Source organism: Puntigrus tetrazona, chromosome 19 (genome assembly GCF_018831695.1).
Source record: "Puntigrus tetrazona isolate hp1 chromosome 19, ASM1883169v1, whole genome shotgun sequence".
Taxonomy (NCBI): Eukaryota; Metazoa; Chordata; class Actinopteri; order Cypriniformes; family Cyprinidae; genus Puntigrus; species Puntigrus tetrazona.
The window spans coordinates 2,532,988-2,555,680 of NC_056717.1; the positions used below are offsets into that span (position 1 = coordinate 2,532,988).

The following is a 22,693-nucleotide window of genomic DNA, read 5'->3' on the forward strand; positions in this document are numbered from 1 at the left end:
AAAAAACGGTAGCAGAATTTTGTTAGTAGTACATTTTGGGTTTTACGGATTTCGTTTAAATTTACATTTCAGTAACGCGATTTCTTTAGCTGATGTAATGTTAATATACCAACCGTACTGAGGAACAAAAATCTACTGAGCACTAAACTGTCATGGTATACAATCAAATAATGCAATAAAAGTTAGCAACATTAAATGTAACCACCATATGTACACGACTGATAAAAAGAACATAACAAACAAAAAACATAGTTATTGCAAAAATAAATAAATAAATCACAAACATGGAATGGAATTCTGAAAATGTCAATTTACGGTAATTCACTGTAAATTACAGGTTATTCCAAAAACTGTATACTACCGTAAAATTGCATGCAAACAGTTTTTCACTGTGAATAGTAGGGGAACATACCGTTAAACTTTTAACAGGTTATTACTGTAGCATTTGTACAGCCACTTACTGTGAAATTCGTGGTCATTTTTTACAGTGTGTATCCCTGCAGGGCCTCAGTTATATCAGTGTCTTCCTGAGAAATACGTTTGAAATTTGATGGTAATCTCTATTCTGTAAAAAAGCAGTAAAAAAAAAAAGAAGCTGTGATTTTTCCTTGAAATTTCACAGTAAAATACAGTTTGGGGGAGTGGAAATGTCATATTTTAATATACAGTAAAAATCAGTAAATTGACATTTCCAACATTTCCTGTATGACAGCTAACATGCAATAATTATTCAATTATATCCCGGCTTCCTATTTATTTATCAGTATTTTCCGCTGTATCAGATGCACATCTTTTTTGCGTTATTGTAGTGTGCTACCATGATGCTGTTTCGCATCTGTTGGTGAGACACTATTCACTTTCTGTATTTTATATTTAAGCAATTATTTAATGAATCAATATCTGTAATCATTCGGATTACTCTCTTTATCAGTGTCAGCGAAACACAATAAAAAGGATCATTCTAATATATTTTCTTAGTCTTTGACTTGTTCTAAAACCAAAATCAATTTACAAATCAAAGTAAAACTCTCACGCACTTCTGAAAAAAAGTGGCTAACAGGAAATGAGCATCAGCATCCCGATAATGCATCTGCTCCGTTAACTGCGTCTGACTTGATAAATGCGAGAGTGAAGGGGGCTTAATGGATGAGTGGGAAAACGTGACTTGCACTTATTTTGGGGGGTCTTTTTTAAATTACAGTCATTTAGATGTAATTGCCAGGTGCTACGCTTTACCTGCTTTCGGGGGGGACTGTGTGCTAAACAGCTGTCACGCATTAACTCAAAACCTACGCGCCATTTGGAAGCACTTAGACAGCTGGAGTACACGGGGCTCAGCGCGTGCATGCGCCACGCGAAACTACCAGATACGTGCTTTTCTTGAGTTTGACAGAGAGCAATTACAACACTTTTATTACGTGAAAGAAAGATAAATGCGTTATTATCTCATTCAAAATAAATAAATAGGCCGTACCTGCGAAGGATGCCGCGCTATATCCGCACAAGACCACAGATGATGGAGAAAAAACATGGGAGGGATTCATTAAGAGTCATTTGCAACACTGGTAGCTTCGTTTACTTGCATGTGCTGTCTGTTATTTCAACAGCTTCGCTAAAGGAATTATGCAAATAAAGCAATGCAACAAATGTAAGCACGAATTTAGTACCTGATTGCGATTAGCATGAGGCATTTTTCCTAAAGAGCAATTCTGAGCGCTTTAAAGCATACACTTAAATGTCCTTCTTTATTATTTGATCATCATGCTATAAACACCGCTGCTTTAATGTTTTTAAATACAGTAAACGTGGCCATAATATAGTAGTAAATGTGACTCTCATCCTCACCAAAAACATATCAAATGTGTAATCGGTGAAGTCGAACACATTTCAGCTTTTCAGAACGCCACAAGCGCACTGGGGGGTCATGTGACGACAATCGACCAATCAGCTTTGCCCTTTCCTGTAACAGCATTGACAGCAGTTGAGTCAATAGTTGGTCAAAGCTGTACAGGAATAACCAAGTCAAACTTCACGGTCTTCATGGTTGTTTAGCGATGGCAGACGTTTCCGGCTTTCGGAGAAAGTGCTACGCCTAACGCATTTTTAGAAGAGCTTGAATAAAAACAGAGAATAGCATATCATCCGCTGTATAACACCATATATGATATGATATTTTCTCTCACACAGACATCTGCTTATCTCTCGGCTGTTTTCCGTCTTTTAGTTTCAAAACTGACTGACTGCAAGCATCATTACAGTGTACATTGATGGACGTATGGACATATATAATCATACCTGAAACACCAAACTAGCAGATACAGTAATATTTCCTGCTGGCTGTCCACAAACGTGCGCCGCACATAACGTATCTCATATCAACATATGGTCTCAAAAATAAAGACGAAAGATGCAACATAACGCCAGCAGGGGTCATTCACACTTCATTACATGAATAAAAGACATATCATTTTGTCAAAATACATAATACACAAAATAGTTTTATGCTGTATTATTGATTGTTGTTGCTAAGGGTGTTGCTCAGTGATACCAAAGACGTGTCGCTCATATAGTTTTGACACTTAAAATGGCCGATCTAACACAAGAAGCCCCGCCTTGTAAATAAAATAGCCAATCGCAAACAGTCAGCGGATCACCGCATCTAAGACTAGCGCCTAGGACTGCGCTAGTGCACTGGCTTTTTATTATTGCTATTTCAGCAAAAGAAACAACAGTTACTGCACAGCTGTTGTCATTTGATACTTCAAAGATGGCCGCCGAGTGACATTATTTGTCTTAAAGACACTTATAAAGAGAATTATTGTCAGTTTTGTCCTGTCTAATTACTATTCATGAGCCTCTTATTTGATTGGTCTATTTGGAGTGATGCCTGACCAGGCCAATCAAATGTAACGACTTCAGTTGTTTTGCAACTTATTTGGCAGTTACATATCCCCTAGACCTCACTTATCAAGAAAAAAGCAGGAAATTTCTGATTGGACATTATTTGACCTTTATTAAATCATTTGCATCAGCCATCTTTATGCTATTTCCGATACTCCACTAGCTTTAATAAAAAAAAAAAATGGCCGATATATCAGTATACGTATATACTAAAAAAATAAATGTTTTCTATTAAAATATGATTTAAAATGTAATTTATTCCTGTGACGTAGAGTTGAATTTTCAGCATAATTACTCCAGTGTGACATGATCCTTCAGAAATCATTCTAATATGCCGATTTTACCAATATTAAAAATGATTTGTACGAAAACCCGCTGTTTTATGTCACTTTTCGATAAATGCAATGTATCTAATCCCTTCTTGAATGTTAATAGATATAGTTAAATGTACAGCGCACTATAATAATTTCTATAAAAATGTTTTTGCTTGTGTAACCGCAGAGTTTTTTCGACGGCTGGGACATAAACGATAAGAAGGACAAGACCAAAGGCCGACACGACACCCTTCTGGGTCGTAAGTGTTATTCATTACGATAATTTAATCATGTTACAGCAAATGTAATAATCTACGTGTGTGTGTAAACCACAAATACACAAATACTGAGTACAACAGTCGGTTTAGTTAAAATGAATTAACAATATAGCACAGCTATCTCAGCCGGTGTAGGCGGCTCATCAGGATATAATCAGCATGTAATATTATTTAGCTATACATGCTAAAGTTGTTATTATTATCACGACTGACCAGCATTGTTCTGAATTTGTAATCCCTAACAGAAGACCGCCATCGCGTGAAAATGCATTCTCTCCTGGCCGATCCTAACTCAGACTATGTCAATGCAAACTACATCGATGTAAGTTTTCTTCTTTACACTCTTTTCTTCACACCTTCATCTCTGGACATGTTTTCCGAGGTGTTTCTCTCACTCTAGCTCTCAGCGAAGGTGTAACACGTTTATATGGCTTATATGGTAATTCCTTTTCTCGCTAAAAGAGAGCTGTCCACCGAAGACTCTGCTGTCGCTTTCTTGTTTTGACGCCTCCTTCGTGAGCCTTGTTTTTTTTTTATTTCAGTATTTGAGCTATTCGTTACGCTCCCATGCATTGTCCTGCCTCCCTAACAACCTGTCAAACATCTGATTTTAGTGCAGACGCGTCTTTTCTTCTCCCAGAAAGATTTGTTAGCACAAATCTTAGGCGCGCGACACTTTCCCGTCAGGCAGATTCGGGACACTCTGCTCTTAATCCTAAGCGTTTGATAGATAACGGCTTTCAAACATACGTTCCTGTGCCACATAAGAAGCATCAATTTTCTAACTATCTCGGTTGGAATCTCGGTAAATCCATTTTTGCCGTCTTTTGGCGGGAAGGTTATCCAGTGGAATTGAGCAATCAAAACCTCCGCGGTGTGAAGAACTCAAATGATCTTAAGACTAACTTTTAGGTGTTTCGCCAATTTTTCCGCGGCTCTACGGGTTTTTATCATAGGTTTGAATAGCATTTATTTCTGTTCAAGGCTGAAGCCTCTCAGGAGCTCTTGTTATGATTAGCTCTTTCGAAATGAACGTACCCGAATTGCTCTTTCTGCTTGGGCTGCACTTGAGGTGCAGGATGGGTGATGGGAAATTGGGTCTGATTACAGAGGTCTGATACTAAAATGCAAAACCGTGTCATTTCACCTTTATTAAAAAAAAAAAATCTTGATTTTCTCTACTCCTCAATAGAGAGTCAAATTTAAGAATCAAAGCTCCGTGTATTTAATATAAACAGTGGATTGACTTTTTGATTCTTGAATGGAAATCGCTCTTGGGGTTGTGACGCAAGTTCAATTTATTCACGCAACAAAATAAGACAATATTGGAAATGAGACAGCACAGTTAATTATTATTATTTTTATTTTTTTTTTTTAAATAGATTTTTTCTGCTCCGTGAAACCAAAAGATTGCTACAAAAAGTTTACCATTTTTTTCGCATAATTTGTTGAAATTAAGAATAAATTAAGAATAGTTTTCGAATGTAATTGTTACTGGCTGAATTAAATAAATTGCCAGAAAAAATTAAACAAATAAATCAAACTGCCAAAAATGCACACTCCTGATCTCTATGAAATATAAAGCGGAAGAATTGTTTGATTAACTGTTCTGCTTAAAGACATTGATTTAATCACTGAAAAGCCAAACGATAGGCTATTTGCGGATTTTTTCCGGACAATGCATGGCAACACTGAACTGTAAATGGCAGTCGGTTTGAAGTGTTTTCCTCGCTGTAGTTGGACAGGACGGAGAATTTGACTTCTCTCCTCTTTTCTCTAATCATCTTAATTATCCTGTTTCTCTCCGTTTCTCTTTCTCTCTTCCTTCACCCATCCCTCTTTCTCTGTGTCTGGGATCTCTTAGATTCGGATAAACAGGGAAGTAAGTACTTGTCTTTCTCTTGTCTTCTGTCATCATCTGTCCATCGCTCATTTGTTCCTGCTACCGTGGCTCTGCGCTCATTTTACGTCTCATAGCTTTTTATCTGTCATTCGGGATTATTGTAGCTTTGTTTGATGACATCGCATCATTTCCTGCAAGCCGCAGCCTAATATTATTGAGCTTTAAACACCCCCTGAAATATTTCGACAAACTTTTTTTTGTTCAACATGTCTAATTGAAACAAAAAGTTGACACATATACTGTATACTATGATATTAAAATGATTAAATGTCAGCTACAAAAACACTTGATTTCAGGGGGTCTTTAAAATAATGGCACATGGCTTCTAAAATCTAAATTCAATTATCTTGGACAAAAAACGAAAGTCTACAAAATAAACTTTTTAAAAGAGGTTATGTAGGATCTTTAGCAGATGTATATATATCCATCCATTTCTCTCCGATTATCAACCATAAAGTTTTATGCTGCATGATATACATGTGTTCTTCACCAGTGTGCTTTAACATCTAAGAATAGCATGGTTTGATTAAATGGAGAAAAAACCCATTACGAAATCAGAATCGATAAGTAATATGTAAAATCAGTTTTGCTTCACCTTCAAAACAGCTTAATCAGATTCACTTTCTTTACGTTATTCACAGCTTCAGTTTCTTTATGTGATTTCCTCTGAAAACAAAAGGAAAGGGGAAATCAATGGAATGAATGTTGAAATATTCATCGCTGCCGTTTTATATCCCAAGGCTGTAGATAGAATACAACTAGAAGGTCTGACATTTGTCTACGTCTTTTCTTTACGTTTTCTTCCTCCTGAAAGTATTTTGTGTTCTCTCCTGTGTTCTTTTCGCTTTGTCCTTGTCATTTCTACAGCTTTTTCCTGCCTTTCATTTTGCGTGTTTCTTGGGGTTGAACAGATGAATCTTTGTTAAAACGTCTCCTTTGCTGCAGATTACTGTTCCAGACCGTACTCTCGTACTCAGCAAGCAAATTAGTCTTTGTCTTGAATTGCGATGCATTTACACACTCCTCTGTATTTCCTTGTCAGTATCCCATGTAAATAACCCGAAGCAGTGCCTGTCAAAGTTCAAGCATTAATGTAAAATCTCTACCAATTTCTACCATCACACGCCGTCCAGGCGCACATATAGACACTCAAAAAACTTTGAGTACTGTGCAAACAACCACATAACCTTTGAGACTAAAAGCAAAGCTTTCTATCCAAACACACAGGGACTGAGGTACAGCGTGGGAGGATGAATAGATGATTTTTCATTATAGTTACTGTAGAAGCTGCTCTGCTATTCACACAAAAATTTCTGACTCCAACAAAACACTGCAAGCACTTGTCAAGGATTAGCATGCGATGAATTCGGTAACACTTTAGAATAGGTAACACTTGTTAACTATTAACTACAACTTTTCCCTCAATCAATTCCTAATGTGAGGCTAATTAATAGTTGCTAAGGTAGTTGTTAAGTTTACTTTGTAGCTACCTGGTATATGGCATAAACGTAAATTACACTTTTTAGCGAGTTTCCCACTCGTAACACCGACTTCGTGGTGGCGCTCATCTGCTTTCAACTCATAAATGCAATGACTAAGAGGGTTGGATTTGGTGTAGGGCGTTAGAGAAATGTGTAAATAATGTTGTGTCTGTTTACAATGAAAAATCACATCCCAATATATGCAATAATGGCAATATTATTAACCGATATATCATTTAATCAGGACAATAGAATTCCCAGTATTCTCAAAATCCCCATCGGAGGACCTGCACGTCGAAAAATTACACTAACGGGCACCCCACGAATTAAAAGTGACGCCAGTGTGTCCAGACCAAGCAGCAATATGTGACGAGTAAGGAGTGAGAATGCGTTGAAGGCATAGGGAACAGGTTCGAATCCTGCCGTAATGTAACCCTACAATGAATCGAGCAACACTTTAACTGAACTGCCAGTGATCATTTTGCATTTACATGGAAAACAGAAGCACTGAATTTAAACATAAATACTCTTGGTGTTTCACTGAAAAAAGCTGAAGCCTCGATACAAATAACTGCTGTTATTTATAATAAAACGAATTACTGCAGCGAATTATGAACTGAAGTGAGAACGTGCACTTAAGGCCTACTCACAGTAGATAAATCTATAAAATTTGATACTGATTTATTCTGGACATGACTTAAGAAACACACGTCAACCATATATGGACACACTTTGCGTATTCATTGTCTTCGTGTTTTATCAATCAAAAATGTTTCTGTGAGACTTGCATGAGAGCACCTTCCAGTAGATTGCTTTAAAGTAAGCAGGTTTACAATATTAAACACGAAACAACCAAAACAAAATAATAATTCATAACACTACTGCTACTATAATTTCATTCATAATTCGGTACTATATAGAGTTTATAAAGCACTCCAGTGTTCGTATTTTTACTCACGTATGACCTTAATGGACTGAACAGAAGAAATGATCCAAAGATTTCCATTTACTCAACAGCCACAAACACGACACACTCCCAAAGCAAATGCGAAGCGCACTAACTTTGTTTAGCTTGATTCTGTTCGAAATTATGTCGCAGCAGTTCATCCTTCAGTTCCGCTTGAAGTATATTGTTATTCCATTAGTGACTTTGGTGCGCTATTCATTTCATATCTCTAATAATTGTGGGCTCCAGTCAGTCAGGTCTGGCGTAGCTATAATTTTACACCCCTGGTGGCCCAAGAGCTGCTCGTCTGATATCTCACGTTGTAGAATATGGCATTTAATGCTTTGCATTTTGTTTGGCATTTAGAAAGAAGCATTGAGATCCTGCATGTTTGAGCAGAGATAACAGGATTTCTAGACATGAGTAAATTCAATTCTTAAAGCTTAAAAATCAATATCAGACGACGCACACACCGCAGATGCTACGCGCGGATATTTGCTTGTTTTATCAAATGTCAAGAAGAAACACTTTCGTTTTTGAGATACAGAGATGCACGCTCTGCTGTCACATTCTCAGCCTCGCTCATGAATCACGCACTTATGAGATTTCCTCTCTCTGATTTTATGTTTCTGTCAGAGACGGTGCATTAGGGCCTTGAGGTTGTAGTATGTTATCATCCATCTCTACGCTGTGCTTTTTATTTTTCATTTTATTGCAGAACCATGTAATAAATTCAGTAACTGTAGAGTAGCTTGCTGGTGATGGTATAGGTAGCGTTTAGCTTAATGATTTCTCTCTCCTATCTCAGCTTAATGTGCAGAGTCAACTGCAACAGTGGCGTGAGTTTGGAGACAACAATGGCGTGAGTTTGGGACGGCTTTATCTGTTTGTCTGGGCAGTGGAGGACAGGGGGAAAACACCTTTTTTGTTGCAATTTTGTTTGGTGACGCAAGCTGCACACTTACTTTATATGGAATAAGTCAAAATATAGACTGTTGCCAGAACGTTGTTGAAATGTTATTAGCATATCGTTAATTGATAATAAAGCACGCTTTCTCTCTTTCTCTCTCTTAGGGGTATCAGCGCTCCAACCATTTCATCGCCACGCAAGGTGAGCCTTAATAATTCTGTTGCTTTGAAATCACTCGTGTATTTGTATCGTGGTTGCTGATTAAAATGTACCTCTAAATGTGTGTTTGTGTGCCCCAATTCTAGCACAAAGGTCTGAATGATTAATATGCAGATACTGTCTTTGCCGTTTGATCTTATTTTTCTCTGTTGGCATCCGAACACAGCAGCGCTCGCTTCTGATTAACTGCTCTTTATGTCGCTCTCTTGCTTTGTGGCTGATTAGGATGTTTCTTTTGTGTATTCAGATACAGTCTAGAATTTAATCTTAATTATTGTACATTTGTTTGTGCTACCTTCCGATGCAGGGCAACAGACTAGTTTGTGAACGTTAAGTCAACTGAAAATGTAATATGGTAATATCGTACTATGTAATATAATGCAAAAGCAATATAAAGATCAACGTTAGCCCAATAGGAACAATCATGCCGATATATTAAATGAGATTGGAAGGTGAGTAGATCTGCTTATTCATATTCACAAATGTGTTTAAGCATGCATAGAATGGCGCTTCCGGTTTGTTTTATGATAGCCAATCGGCATTGGCTATCGGCAGTCCAATTCTGAGGGGGAAAAAACCGCAGACTTGGCAACACCGACTAGAGTAGTGATGCTCAAAATTTAGCTTTGACTCACACGAATGAATTTAAATTTTAAATATATTACAGTAATCAGTCAAAATCGTAATCCTTTTTCACAATACTGTTGTTTTACTGCATTTATAAGTAAATAAATGCAGCTTTGAAAAACTCAAAACTTAAAATCGTAGTGTAGAGCTGATTATAGGGGTCTGAAGTGAAGTGTTTCTGTTGTTCTGTGGCGGTCCGTAGTTTGGTCTCTGTGGGTCTCTGTGGGTCTCAGGCTCTCCTGCAGCAGTAAACAGCACACATCTCATTTCATCTGCTCTCTCTCGCTCACGCTGGCCGTCAACACACCAGGGCTACTGATCAACACAGACTCCCTCCAAACACAAACACACACGCACTGCTGCGCTCTGTTTGAGCAGGTGTACACACACCCGCGCTAGGCTTGTAGTCTATCTGAAGGTTTACACTGGCTTTAGGTCCTGCCAAGGCCATCTGTAGGTTCACATGGAAACGGCGCAGCATACAGATGTGCTCGTGACTCAGTGAGCTTTAATATAAATCTCCACATCAGCCCTGCAGCTGCAAACCCAAACCCACGTAATGACGACTAGATTATTACAGGATTTCGGCGTAATGTCACGGTGCATGAAAAACTCAGTACACTGCAATGACAGGGTGCTTTGGGTGTTGCTTTTCTTTTTGTATGCTTGTTATCTGTGTTGTGTTTTTTGCAAGATCTCTGTCCATTCGCCAAAGGGACTGGTGCGTTATGTGGTTGCTAACAGCAAAATGCTATACTTTTGAGCGTATTGTAGCGTACTGCTAGAATATAGCTGGATAGCATACTGTTAGCATGATGCTACTATAGTGAGGTGCTTTGAGCTTTTTAACATGAGTTTGCAAAGAGTTGCTAGTTTTGCTAAAGGCCGTTAAGATGCTGTGAGTGTGTTTTAGCATGGCGCTGTAACGTTATTGCTAGTTAACATACTTTTAGCATGGTGCTGCTATACAGCTGATTGATGGCTATATCCATAATGATAACAATATAGATTGTATACAAATTTATAAACTCTTTCTAATTGAGAATAGCACGCAACATAATTAATGATAAAAGCACAGAGAAACAATATCTTTAAAAATTAGCTCTTTTAGCTGATGATAAAAACACTGAGCCAATCAGAATCCATCCTGCTTTAAAGTGTACAAGCGACAACCAAACTGAAGCTTGTTCTCATAATAAACAGATAATAAACATGATTTAAATTTGAGACATACACTTTACACTAAATACATTTTGTCCAAAAGGGGTCTGAAAGTCATTGTATCTAGTGACAGTTGAGGAGCATTTTTAGGTGCTCTTTAGCATTTTTCTTTGTGGTCCAAACCATGTCTGGTATGGTTTCCTGGGCATTAACATGCATCTGCTGAAATGTTCTTCGTGGTTTTCAGCACTTGCTATGTGGTCGCTAATTCTGCGTTCCATTTACCTCGGGAGTCGTGGAATGACATCACACCTGTCAGACACCAATCAGAAGACCGAACCAATACCAAGCAGCCATATTGGATCCAAAAGTCTGCGTCGTTGCGATCTCTGACAAATGCCAAGTCAGACTTGGTATAGTATTTAGTTATTTATTTTCTTAGTTCTGTGTGTGGCGGCCAGGGCTTTCTGTTACTTTGTGATTGGTTTTGGCCCATTTTTTATGTTTCTTACAGCTGTGTTATGAAGTTAAAGGGATAATTTAAGCCTGTCGTCCAACAAAAATGATCCTATAGGTCGTTTGTGCAAGCATCTTATTACGACCTATATCTAAGTTTCAAAGTGTCGTGTGGTGTCTGTCATCATGAAAGGATGTATGACTGTCATTACCAATTAAAATGTGTGTTTATTTAAATGCAATGTGTGAACTTTTTACACCGATCTCATGGTAATTCATATATGTTTTACTAGGTGTAATTCATACGAATGTCCACACCTAACCCACTCCTAAACCTACACTTTTATGAGTATGTTCTTTCACTGGGATCGACCTCATGATCGTATGATCACATGATTACATGTCATTGTATATAACTTAAAGTGCCAGTGGAATTTTAATATGCGCTCGGATGGGTCGTTTTTCGGGGATTTAAACAAACGTTTTGGTTGGAGGACAGGTTGGATGATTTACCCAAAAATTTAAATTATGTCATTAATTACTCATGTCACAAAAAGCATTCTCCTTGCTTTATAACATTCCAATTAAACCACTGATGTCATATGGGCCACTTTGACATTGTTTTTGGTACCTTTCTGGGCCTTGAACGTCCTTGCTGTCTATGGACAATCAGAAAGTTCTTGCATTGCATAGTTTTTTTATATTTTGCTTTTTTTTTTTTTTGCTTTAGCGCTCATATGGAAAGGGAAGACGCTTGATGTTAGCAGTAGTTTTCTCCTGAGGTGCTTTGATTAACCTGGGCTGGATGTGTTCTGATGCAGTCATCTGGGAAATGCTGTTTCAATACGCCAACAAAAACAATGTCGAACAAATGCCTCCCCACCTTCTATTTAAACCCCGAAAACTTTTCAGTTTTAACGTTATTATTCATCATGAATAACCTCGGCTTCATCCCAGCTGTAAAGCAGAGTGTTGAGATGTGATTTCTGGTGGATGTAGCTGCGGGCGATAGCAGGAGAGCTGCTCAGGAACTCAGGAAGCGCAGCACCTGTTGTTGGCTGTAATTGTTTTAACAGGTAGAGAAGATAACAGACTCCTCGCCCGAGGGCAGAGCGTTCACAGTATTGCGCTTACAAACCTTCAGCAGCTTTCCTTTAATGTTTTCAATATTTCTATGTGTACGCATTTTTGTGTGCCATGCATGTGTGATGTGTGTACAGAAAAATACATGAGGAAGAAAAGAAAGAGACGTGAGTGAGAACGAAAGACGTTCAGCTCGTGTCATTCACAGATCTGGTAAATGCTTTATTAGAGGTTTTTACTTTTACAGTGATATTAGAGCTTAGGGATTTACACAATTCTCTCACCCACCATAAGAAACTATGCTTATACTTTATTTTGATAATCCACTTTCGGCATTCTTAATTAATTAAAGTGCAAGCAACTACATTTCAAGTACATGTCAACTAATTTTTATTCATTTCCAACTATCGTACATGTCTATTAACTCTCAGAGTAGACTGTTAGGGTAAATTTAGTTAGTAGATTAAGATACAACATACTTTGCAAGTACATGTATATGTTGTGCACTCATCAAAACAAATTGTTAGGAGATTTTAAGCAAATGTTCTACTAATACTCTTAATGGCAGCTAGTTAACATTTAGTTACTTATTGTTAGTAGAGTGTCTAAGGTGTTATCTAAACTACTATGTCTAAACCATTCCACATTGACAGTGTTACAGGTATATTTCTCCCAAAAATAAAAATTCATCACTCATTTAATTAGTCACTGTCGTTCTGAACCCTTCAGGCTTATGTTCGTCTGCAAAACACAAATTAAGATATTTTTTAATTAAACCTTACATATTTTTGTTACTCCTTTGAAAGCCCACCCAACTAAAACTTTGACACTTCAGAAAGTTCTCCAGGGTAGAATCGCAGATAAATTAATAGCCATGGCTCCTATCGATTATATCGAGGTCTTATGAAGCGAAACGATCGGTCTGTGCAAGAAGCTGGACATTATTTACAACATCACAGCGTTATTAACTGTAATCCCCGGCCTGGGCAACCGGTTCTTAGTGCTTTCACGATTGTCTAGAGTGGGAACTTCTTCTGTCGTAAGCCGATGACGTTCTTTGTTTACAGCGGAGAGTGAGGACTCATGTCTTTTATTGTTCGCCGAAATGGCACTTACCCGTGCTTATCCTGGCTGCCGGAACCAATTTAAAAGATTAAGTTTGGGATATCCGTGACTTTTCACGGATGTCTGATCCACTGATTCCTCCATCTCTCTCACGTGTTTCACTCTCTGTTGTAAATAAACAGCGTCTTCTCATCTGCTCATCTCTCTCAGTTGTTGGTCGGAGTATTCTGGTTTTGAGCAAGCGGGGGCCACTTTTTCTTTGTTAGCTTTAGACGCTAGTCCTGCCGGTTAGTCCTCACTATCCATCGCATGTGAGTGTGTGTCCATCTTTCGAAGATTAAACTGCTCGATTTATATGGATGCCTTTCCCAATATTTTGGAAGCTTCAAAGTTTCGTTTGCGCTATTTTCCCTGAATTTGAGAGATTTCTGAAAGTAAATAACTAGAATAGCGAAGGAACTGATGGCTCTACAAGGCAGTGTGTTTATGATTACTATAATAAAGTAATATATTGTAATAACAGAACCAGTTTCTAATACCAAACAACATAAAGGCCTGTTTTTTCCAGCTAAAATAACTGAAAGTGAACGAAACCTCTAAAAGTAAAAAAAGTTGTATAGAGCGAGGCTTGGTAATATTTCGATTTTGACTTGAAGAACTCTTTTCTTTGGATAACGGTGGTGCGCTATAGCAACACACACTTTTAGCAAGCACATAACTTCACTTACATTACATACAACACAGAAAAAGTTGAAACTCTAGTTTCTCGCTGCAATCACTGGATTTTCACCGCCAGCAGTTTCTCCGTTCCTTGTCTTCTATAGGAAGCGATAGCTCCCTCGTCCCAGCAGCTGTTTTCTCTTTTCTTATATAATCCTCGTGGATGTCGCGACCCGCTATTTCACAAAACCACCTCTATCCTCTCTTTATCCCGCGCTCAAATCATTCACCTCCCACGGTTCTCCATGAAAGCTCATTGCTGCGTCTCTCTCTCCGCAGGGCCCAAGCAGGACATGATCTATGACTTCTGGCGCATGGTTTGGCAGGAGAACTGCTACAGCATCGTGATGATCACCAAACTGGTGGAGGTGGGGAGAGTGAGTAGAATAAGTCTACCTCTGCTTCGGGCCGCCCGGCCGCCCCCTCCGCCCACTAATGGACACCATCCATTACCGAACACTGACCCGCTGCTGACCGTTACTGAAGATAAACTTTACCAAGAAACCCCATTAGCCAGACAACGTTCTGTCTGATCAATGGTTTTATCGGCCAGCTGTCTTTAGCATTTAATGGAGCTTTTCTTTGTCCCCTTTCCTCCGAAATACCATGGTTACGGTTGTTGATAGTATTGTAACATCATACTTATTATAGGGTCTCTTAGAGAGAGAATACGTTTGCCATTTGGCTTATTCATCCATTGGCTTTTGTCAAGTTACCACAGTTTCCTTGGAGTATAACAGTTCTATGTAGTAAATGTAGACTTAAGACTGTGCATATATACAACAAAATTAAGGGTTGTCACTGTATTCAGCTAGATATTTTTAACACAAAAGAAAAGAAAAATAACTTGTGTGTGTGTGTGTCTGTGGTTCAGATGAAGTGCTGTAAATACTGGCCTGATGACAGTGAGCTCTATGGAGACATCAAAATCACTTTGCTGAAAACAGAAACCCTGGCAGAGTACACCGTACGCACCTTTGCCATGGAGCGGGTGAGATGTTTGTCAGTATTGTGCTACTAAATGTAAATTAGTTAATGGAGCGTTTGTCCGTGTGTTATTTTGCTAAAATTATGAAATCGTGGTAAAATGTGTAAGAACATTTGGGTAAGAACATTCTAATGAGTTGATGCTGTTTCTAATGTTTTTTGTTTTTCTAATGAGTAATTTTGTCTTGTTTCAGCGGGGTTACCCAGCTAAACATGAAGTCTGTCAGTTCCACTTCACAAACTGGCCGGAGCACGGCGTCCCGTACCATGCTACGGGCCTGCTGGCCTTCCTCCGGCGGGTCAAGGCCTCCACGCCGCCCGACGCTGGCCCTGTGGTGGTCCACTGCAGGTAATATAGCCCACCCGCGATATCCCTTGTAACAGTTAAAAATCTCATCTTCAAAAATGACATTATAGAAGCTTTTTCAGATGTGTATTGTTCCCCTAACATTTACCACTACAGTAAAATTTCGTTTGGCTATAAATCGTTACTCTAGCTGTTAGTTACGGAGATGAACATGTCTTAAGCTACTTGAAAGTATCGATGATTTCAGATCTCAAATATGAAAGCATGTTTTTGCTTTTTTTTTTTGACAAACTGCAGATATTTGATATTTTCCGTGCATCTGCTTCCTATTATAAAGAGAAAAGGTCCAAGGACTCTTTTCTGCCCCACAATCTCACTTATTCATGCAGAAGACATCCATGTATCAGATAAAACTAAATTGGACAGAAAACCAATTCAATGAATCATCCCTGAACACCGATGAAACGATCATCAGTCCCTCAAGACTCATTGCTCCACATTCATCCTGAAAATCTAACATATTTCGTGCAGGTCACGTGATGTGATGTGTTCCTCAATTTATCTCTCCATTTTACGCGCTTTAACATTATCGCTTTATCTTTTAATTAAACTGCAGCAGTGCTTCATTCAAGATTGCCTGGGATATTTCTCTCATTTTTAAAGCATTTCATTAGTATTCCTCACTGTCATGATGGCCGGTCCAACCCACATAATATTTCTTATGGCATCTGCAGGAAGCACATACACGATTATTACCTTGATAGTAATAACACTGAATTTAAATACATTAAAATACTTTCTAAATCCTATATGCTTGTGCTGTCAAATGATTAATGGCAATTTATTCGCATCCAAAATAATTGTTTTTTATTTGCATAATGCATGTGCGTATGCTATTTATATTTAATATGTATTCATAAACACACACGTACATACAGTAAATGGAAAATATTCATATGTATATGCTTATACTCATATAATGTTTTAAAACAATATTTAATACGTGATCATGAAAAAAAATATTTACATGCATGTAATAAATATACGCTGCACACATATATTACATATAATGTGTAAACAGAAACTGATTTTGGATGCGATTAATCACGATTAAACATTTGACAGCGCTCATATATACTCATACAGTCATTTCACACATATACTTCATATACTAACAATGCGTTTGATTTGATTTAGATGAGGCTCTTCTTGTTCAGTGTCTGAAATCCAGGCCTTTGAGTTTATATGTTTCACCACGACTGATTTATTTATTTTTTTTACACCCATTCGTTTTGTCTTAATTTGACTATATGAAAGTAAAGTGTTATTGCCAACTGATAATATCAGTGTACCGTGGAGTAGCGTGCGGACTCAGGCTCATCTCCTGAAGTTCAGGCTTGGAAAGGACTCAGGATGGGAGCTGGGTTAATTGACTGTGGCAGCAGCCGGTTGTTTTAGTCACTCCTGGACTGTTCTGCTTGAAAGAGCTGTGGTAGTTTCACCCAACCCTGCATGTGTATTTAGCAATTGACTGAATTCAATTTGTGAAGTACTTCTACTTAAAGGAGCCCATTTACTAGCGTCTACCCAGAGCTGAATTAGAGCGGCGCTATCTCTTTTTTCTTTTTACTCGTTCTCATTTCATTCTAGACCCATGTGATGTTATTTGTTATTTATTTTAAATAGCTCAAGATATCATTCCTTCAGCTGTCTCTTTATTTGTCTGCAGCATGGGTGCCGGACGCACCGGCTGTTATATCGTTTTGGACGTGATGCTGGATATGGCGGAGTGTGAGGGTGTGGTGGACATTTATAACTGTGTGAAGACGCTCTGCTCACGGCGTATCAACATGATCCAGACTGAGGTAAGAAACTTAATGATCAGAAACAAAGCATCCATTAATCAGATCCAGCTAAACCAGGCAGGTAAGCAGGTTACAGGTGCATCTCGTTTATTTGTTTTAGTAATTCAACTCAAATTGTAAAACTCGTGTATTGAATACATTCAGTGCACACAGACTGAAGTAGTTGAAGTCTTTGTTGTTTTTTTATTGTGATGATTTAACAAAAACCCACCAATTTATTCAATTCATCTCAACAAATTAGAATATGGTGACACGCCAATCAACTAATCAACTCAAACACCTGCAAAGGCTTGCTGAGACTTCAAAATGGTCTCTCAGTTGGGTTCACTGGGCTACTCAATCATGGGGAAGACTGCTGATCAGAAGACAATCATTGACCCCCTTCACAAGGAGGGTATGCCACAAACATTCATTGCCGAAGAAGCTGGCTGTTCACAGAGTGCTGTATCCAAGCACGTTAACAGAAAGTTGAGTGGATGGAAAAAGTGTGGAAGGAAAAAGTTGCACAACCAATGAGAGGACTGCAGCCCTATCGCAAAACCGATTTAAGAATTTGATTGAACTTAAACTTGCTGGAGTCAAGGCATCACGAGCCATCAGGAATTCGGCCACAGTTGTCGTATTCCTCTTGTTAAGCCACTCCTGAACCACAGGAGTGCGAGAGGCACCTTGGCTAAAGAGAAGAAGAACTGCTATGTTGCCCAGTGGTCCAAAGTCCTCTTTTCAGATGAGTTTTGCAAGTTTTGCATTTCATTCGAAAACCAAGGTCCTAGAGTCTGGAGCAAGGGTGGAGAAGCTCGTAGTCCAAGTTGCCTGAAGTCAAGTGTTAAGTTTCCACAGTCTGTGATGATTTGGGGTGTAATGTCATCTGCTGGTGTTGGTCCATTGTGTTTTTGAAAACCAACATCACTTTACCCATTTACCAAGAAATTACCTAGCTGAACAGCTTTTTAAAGATGCTAATTTCATTTTCCAGCTGGATTTGCCCACACTGCCAAAGGTTGGTTAAATGACCATGTTGTTGGTGTGCTTGACTGGCAAACTGAAGGCCACTGTCAAAGAAACTTGGGCTTCCATACCACCTCAGCAGTGCCACAAACCTCCACGCTACACCAAATTGAGGCAGTAATTAAAGTAAGAGGAGGCCCTACCAAGCATTGAGTACATGTACATTAAGTATTCTAATTTGTTGAAATTGTGATTTGGTGGGTTTTTGTTAAATGTGAGCCAAAATCATCACAATTAAAAGAACCAAAGACTACTTCAATCTGTGAGCACTGAATTAATTTAATAGACGAATTTCACAATTTGAGCTAAATTTCTTTGATTTATTTAATAATGATTTTTATTGTATTTATTTATATTATAATTTGTATTTTATTTTATTTTATTTGGTTTGATTGTTCGATCAAAGTTTGGTTGTTTTGAAAAAGTTTGGATGATTTGAACATGAAATGGATAAAAGTAAAATGGTTTGCAAATGGTAATTATTGTCGCTTTGTAATGTTAATATCTCTAATACAAACGCAGTAGGAGGATGAATGCTCATTTTTCATTTTATTATTTTATGCTGACTTCCAGTTTTCCACTTCGCCTCGCTTTCAACTTTACAGAAATAAGTATTTAAAAACAATGGACTACAACTCGAAGTGTGGTAAATGAGATTTAGAAATATTAAAAGTGAGTTTAGTATAAAATGTGTAACTCTTGAATAATTTATATCCTCGTTTTGTTCTTTTCCCCTTAAATTCATTCAATTATGTAACTCATGCGGTTGGTCTGCAGAAAATGAGTCGGTGAACTGCATGTTAATAAACTGATGGACAAAAGTACTGTAGCTGTGAATATTTTCCCATTCAAGTCAACCCTCAAGGGGCTGGACAACAAAGAGCAAACCATAATTCGACGTATAATCACTGTTCCCTTAATATCACAAGAATGCTTTCAAGACAAAAGCGAGGCCATGAAATACATCTTGCCATGCTGTCTAGACTGATTTATAATGCATAAGAAATCTCTGCCTTCATTGTTACACACTGTTGCTGATTATATATGAATTGAGGACAGCAAGCTGAAGGCTGGTTTGGTGTTCTCCCTCGACAGAGATAAAACAGACGCCTGATGCGTGACCTTTAACCTTTTGATAAAGAGAAAGGCAGATTCAAAAGAAAACACTTGAGAGATTAATACTGACACTCACGATGCTTGCTCGATATGGCAGTCACTGTTTTTATTGCTCATATTTAAGGTTACAGATTTTTCTTTACTAGCTTAATTAGATTTCATTGTGCCGTCCAACCTGAACAAGATTTAAAATCGCATGACCGGTTCGGGAGAGATATTAGTATAGTAGACTAGAGAAATACGAGAAACTGGATTATATATGTATATATTATATATAACTGGAATATATATAGAGTTCATTTGTCAAATGCTTTTTTATATAATATTTAGCTTTTTATTAATGTCGCCAGTTTGCTATTTCTTTATTTTCAAGCGCAAAACAGCATTAACCAACACATTAAAAATGTTGCCAAATTTCCCAATTTTCAGCAATGTTACCACGGACACTTTTTTCCGATGGGCCTGCATTACTTAAGTCTATAAGCAACTATTCTAAAAACCGCATAGACTCTATACACTTTAACTACCCCAGTGAAAGCTTGTTCGCATGGGCAAGCACAACTCACATTTTCTTCAGAAAATGATATGAAAGAATAACTATTGTCATGCACCACAATATCTAAAGTCATTCTGCTGATGGCCATTTGTAGATGAAACGTGTTTTACATCTCTATGTGGGAATATAGATTTGATTGACTTTGACATTTCCCTCCTACACTGCTAAATTAAGCTAATATTTGCCCCCTCGATTAATCTTTCTGACATTTTGTCACATCATTTTTAATTAAAGCTAGATAAAAGCAAATAATTGGACACTGCATCGTGGATGTTTTGACATGGCCTCATTTCTTTCGAAGCAGTTTTCCGTCCTGAGCTGACTCTTTCTGCGTCAATCTCTCTTTCAGGAGCAGTATATATTCATCCATGATGCCATACTAGAGGCCTGCCTGTGCGGAGAGACCGCCATCCCCATCAGCGAGTTTGCTCTCAGCTATAAGGACATGCTGAGTGTGGATTCTCAGACCAACACCTCTCAACTGAGAGAAGAGTTTCAGGTGAATGAGCTGAAATACTTTCCCTTTCAGTCGGTCGATCCCAATTCGTCTGTCATCCGACGTGACGTCTCCGTTCCCTGAAGAAGGTTACATACAAGATGATCTTCGCTTTCTTTTGTTGGCCATAGAGTGTATCGGAGTTCCAGAATGTCACTAACCAGATTGGTGTCGTGATTTTAGTCACTTAGACTTAGTTATATTTTAGTTAACATACTCTACCAGCCAAAAGTGTTGACATAAAAAAAAAAATACTGGGCTGTATATATTAGATCAGAAATGCAATGAAAACGGTTAGTGTTGTGAAATATGCTAACAATTTAAAATAACTGAATATATTTTTAAATGTGAAGCTTAATCATCACTCCCATCTTCGGTGATCCATATCGGAAAGATCAAATGAAGGCTAGATTAATGATGCTGAAAATTCATCACAGGGATAAAATGCATTTTAAAGCATATTTAAAAAGAAACCGGTTCTTATAAATCGCATTATTGTTTCGCTTTTCAGCTCGAGAAGTCAACTAGTCGAGTTTATGAGTTCCAGGGTCACGAGATTCTCACAGAACTGCGAACAAAGCCACGGATTACCTTTTTTTTTTTATTCACTCTTGCTATTTCATTTTTCTAGGAAATATAAGGATGTGTCCTTTTATGACCCATGAGTTGAGGCAACCATTATCATGCCTATTGCTTATTACTTTCTTAGCAAGTTAATATCCAGCAATATTAGTGCTGATTGGAGTCTGATTACAGGCCGATTTAATGTTGTGGTCTCTGTTAATGCGCTGCGGATGTCACTCGTTCAAGCACATTGACTGTATCCTGATTGGTCGAAGCGGGAGGTAGCGCTGAAACACACCGACAAGTTAAGATCGCTTAGGGAACGCTCGTTTTAATAAGCAAAACACCCGCGGACCGCTGTAGGAAAACTTCTGACCGTATTAGGAGACCGAGCATAATATATGCAGAATCGTTTAAGTGAAAAATGAGCTGAGATTGTGTGATGTATGGTGTGTAATTGGAGTTGTCTTTGGGAAAATTAGGAGCACTGATTGAAGCAAGTGATTAAAACCTCATGCATTTTAATGATTTTTACACTTTCTTTTTCTTTTTTTTTGTTACTGTAAGCAAAGAGAGAACGCTGTAAAAATTGGTAATCTGCAGTTGCTACCCGGTTTAACCCATCAAAATCCGCTTTGGATTGAATGTATATAGCTTCATTCAGTAACGTCGATTGATATTTTTACTTAAAAAGAAGCTAAACAACGCCACAGACTTACACTGAAGAGGGGTTCGATTCACGCACAGAATTAAAACTACTAAAAAAGTGTATATATTCACTTAAGCGAAGTGTATATAGCACTAATGTAGAGATCAGACTATGATAGAGGCTTGGGTTTTTAATTTTAGGATATTTCCAGTGGGACTTTATGCAAATCGTGTCATTTTGTTTCATCCGGGGTTAAGTGCTGCATACTAACTCGCAGCTCAAGCCACGATGAAGTCAACCAGCTGTAGAGTCTATTTTCATTCGTTTAGAGAGGGTTTAATGAGGTGTTCCCTCACCTTACTGTTCCACTCGCGTGTGTTTTCAGCATTAAGCTATTAATGGCTTCATGCCTGCCGCTCTGAGACCGCGTACCTGTCCACGGCCTCCTCGCAGGCAGCGTAATCTTTGTAATGTCCCATTTGTGCTGTCAGAACCAATCGGGATCGAAGCACTTCACCCATCAGTGTAATAATCTGCATAATTCCCAGTCTGATTCATTCACCTCAAGGCTCATAGCGGAAGTATTCATTTGTGACCAGTGTGCATTTATACTCAGCCATTAAGCTTTGGAGACGTTATTTGCCCGAGACAAGATCATTCCAGCTTCCAGTGCTTTTTTTCTGTCTACACTTGAGGTTGTTGGTTTGCATAGGTCTTACAGAATCTGAAAAATGTTATTGGTTAAAAAGAGGGGTCATAAAATAGTTTTATTTTAGTTTTAAAGTATTTAGTGCTGCCTTAACCTATTTTACAGATATGCTAGACAAAATAATAATAATAATATGATAATCAAAATAATTTCTTACTATTAACTAGACTATTAAGTAACTATTAACATATAAATACTTTATTCTGCATGACCATATTTTAGATCCCTTAATTAAGAGTGAAAAATAATAAAAAAAAAGTGAAAAATAATAGACACTATAATACAAAAATCTTAAAACTTTTTTTTCTTTTACTACTATTTTGGATGTTAAAATAGTTTATTTATATATGTAATGGCTAAAATATTAGTTTT

The 22,693-nt window shown here is 37.9% G+C and overlaps 1 protein-coding gene across 7 annotated transcripts in view; it reads left to right on the forward strand.

The window, feature by feature from the left end:
• The window catches only part of ptprua (protein tyrosine phosphatase receptor type Ua), a 183,936-nt gene that overhangs the window by 152,367 nt on the left and 8,876 nt on the right, over positions 1 to 22,693 (forward strand). For 2 of the 7 annotated variants that reach the window (XM_043218191.1, XM_043218193.1), the window contains 10 exons: positions 3,403 to 3,475; positions 3,739 to 3,815; positions 5,358 to 5,375; positions 8,632 to 8,685; positions 8,898 to 8,934; positions 14,344 to 14,441; positions 14,939 to 15,055; positions 15,246 to 15,400; positions 17,088 to 17,223; positions 20,253 to 20,402. In XM_043218191.1, the coding sequence (XP_043074126.1) occupies positions 3,403 to 3,475; positions 3,739 to 3,815; positions 5,358 to 5,375; positions 8,632 to 8,685; positions 8,898 to 8,934; positions 14,344 to 14,441; positions 14,939 to 15,055; positions 15,246 to 15,400; positions 17,088 to 17,223; positions 20,253 to 20,402 (915 nt within the window). The remainder of the gene's footprint in view (positions 1 to 3,402; positions 3,476 to 3,738; positions 3,816 to 5,357; positions 5,376 to 8,631; positions 8,686 to 8,897; positions 8,935 to 14,343; positions 14,442 to 14,938; positions 15,056 to 15,245; positions 15,401 to 17,087; positions 17,224 to 20,252; positions 20,403 to 22,693) is intronic. The other 5 variants (XM_043218195.1, XM_043218197.1, XM_043218192.1 and 2 more) reach the window with 4 other exon arrangements.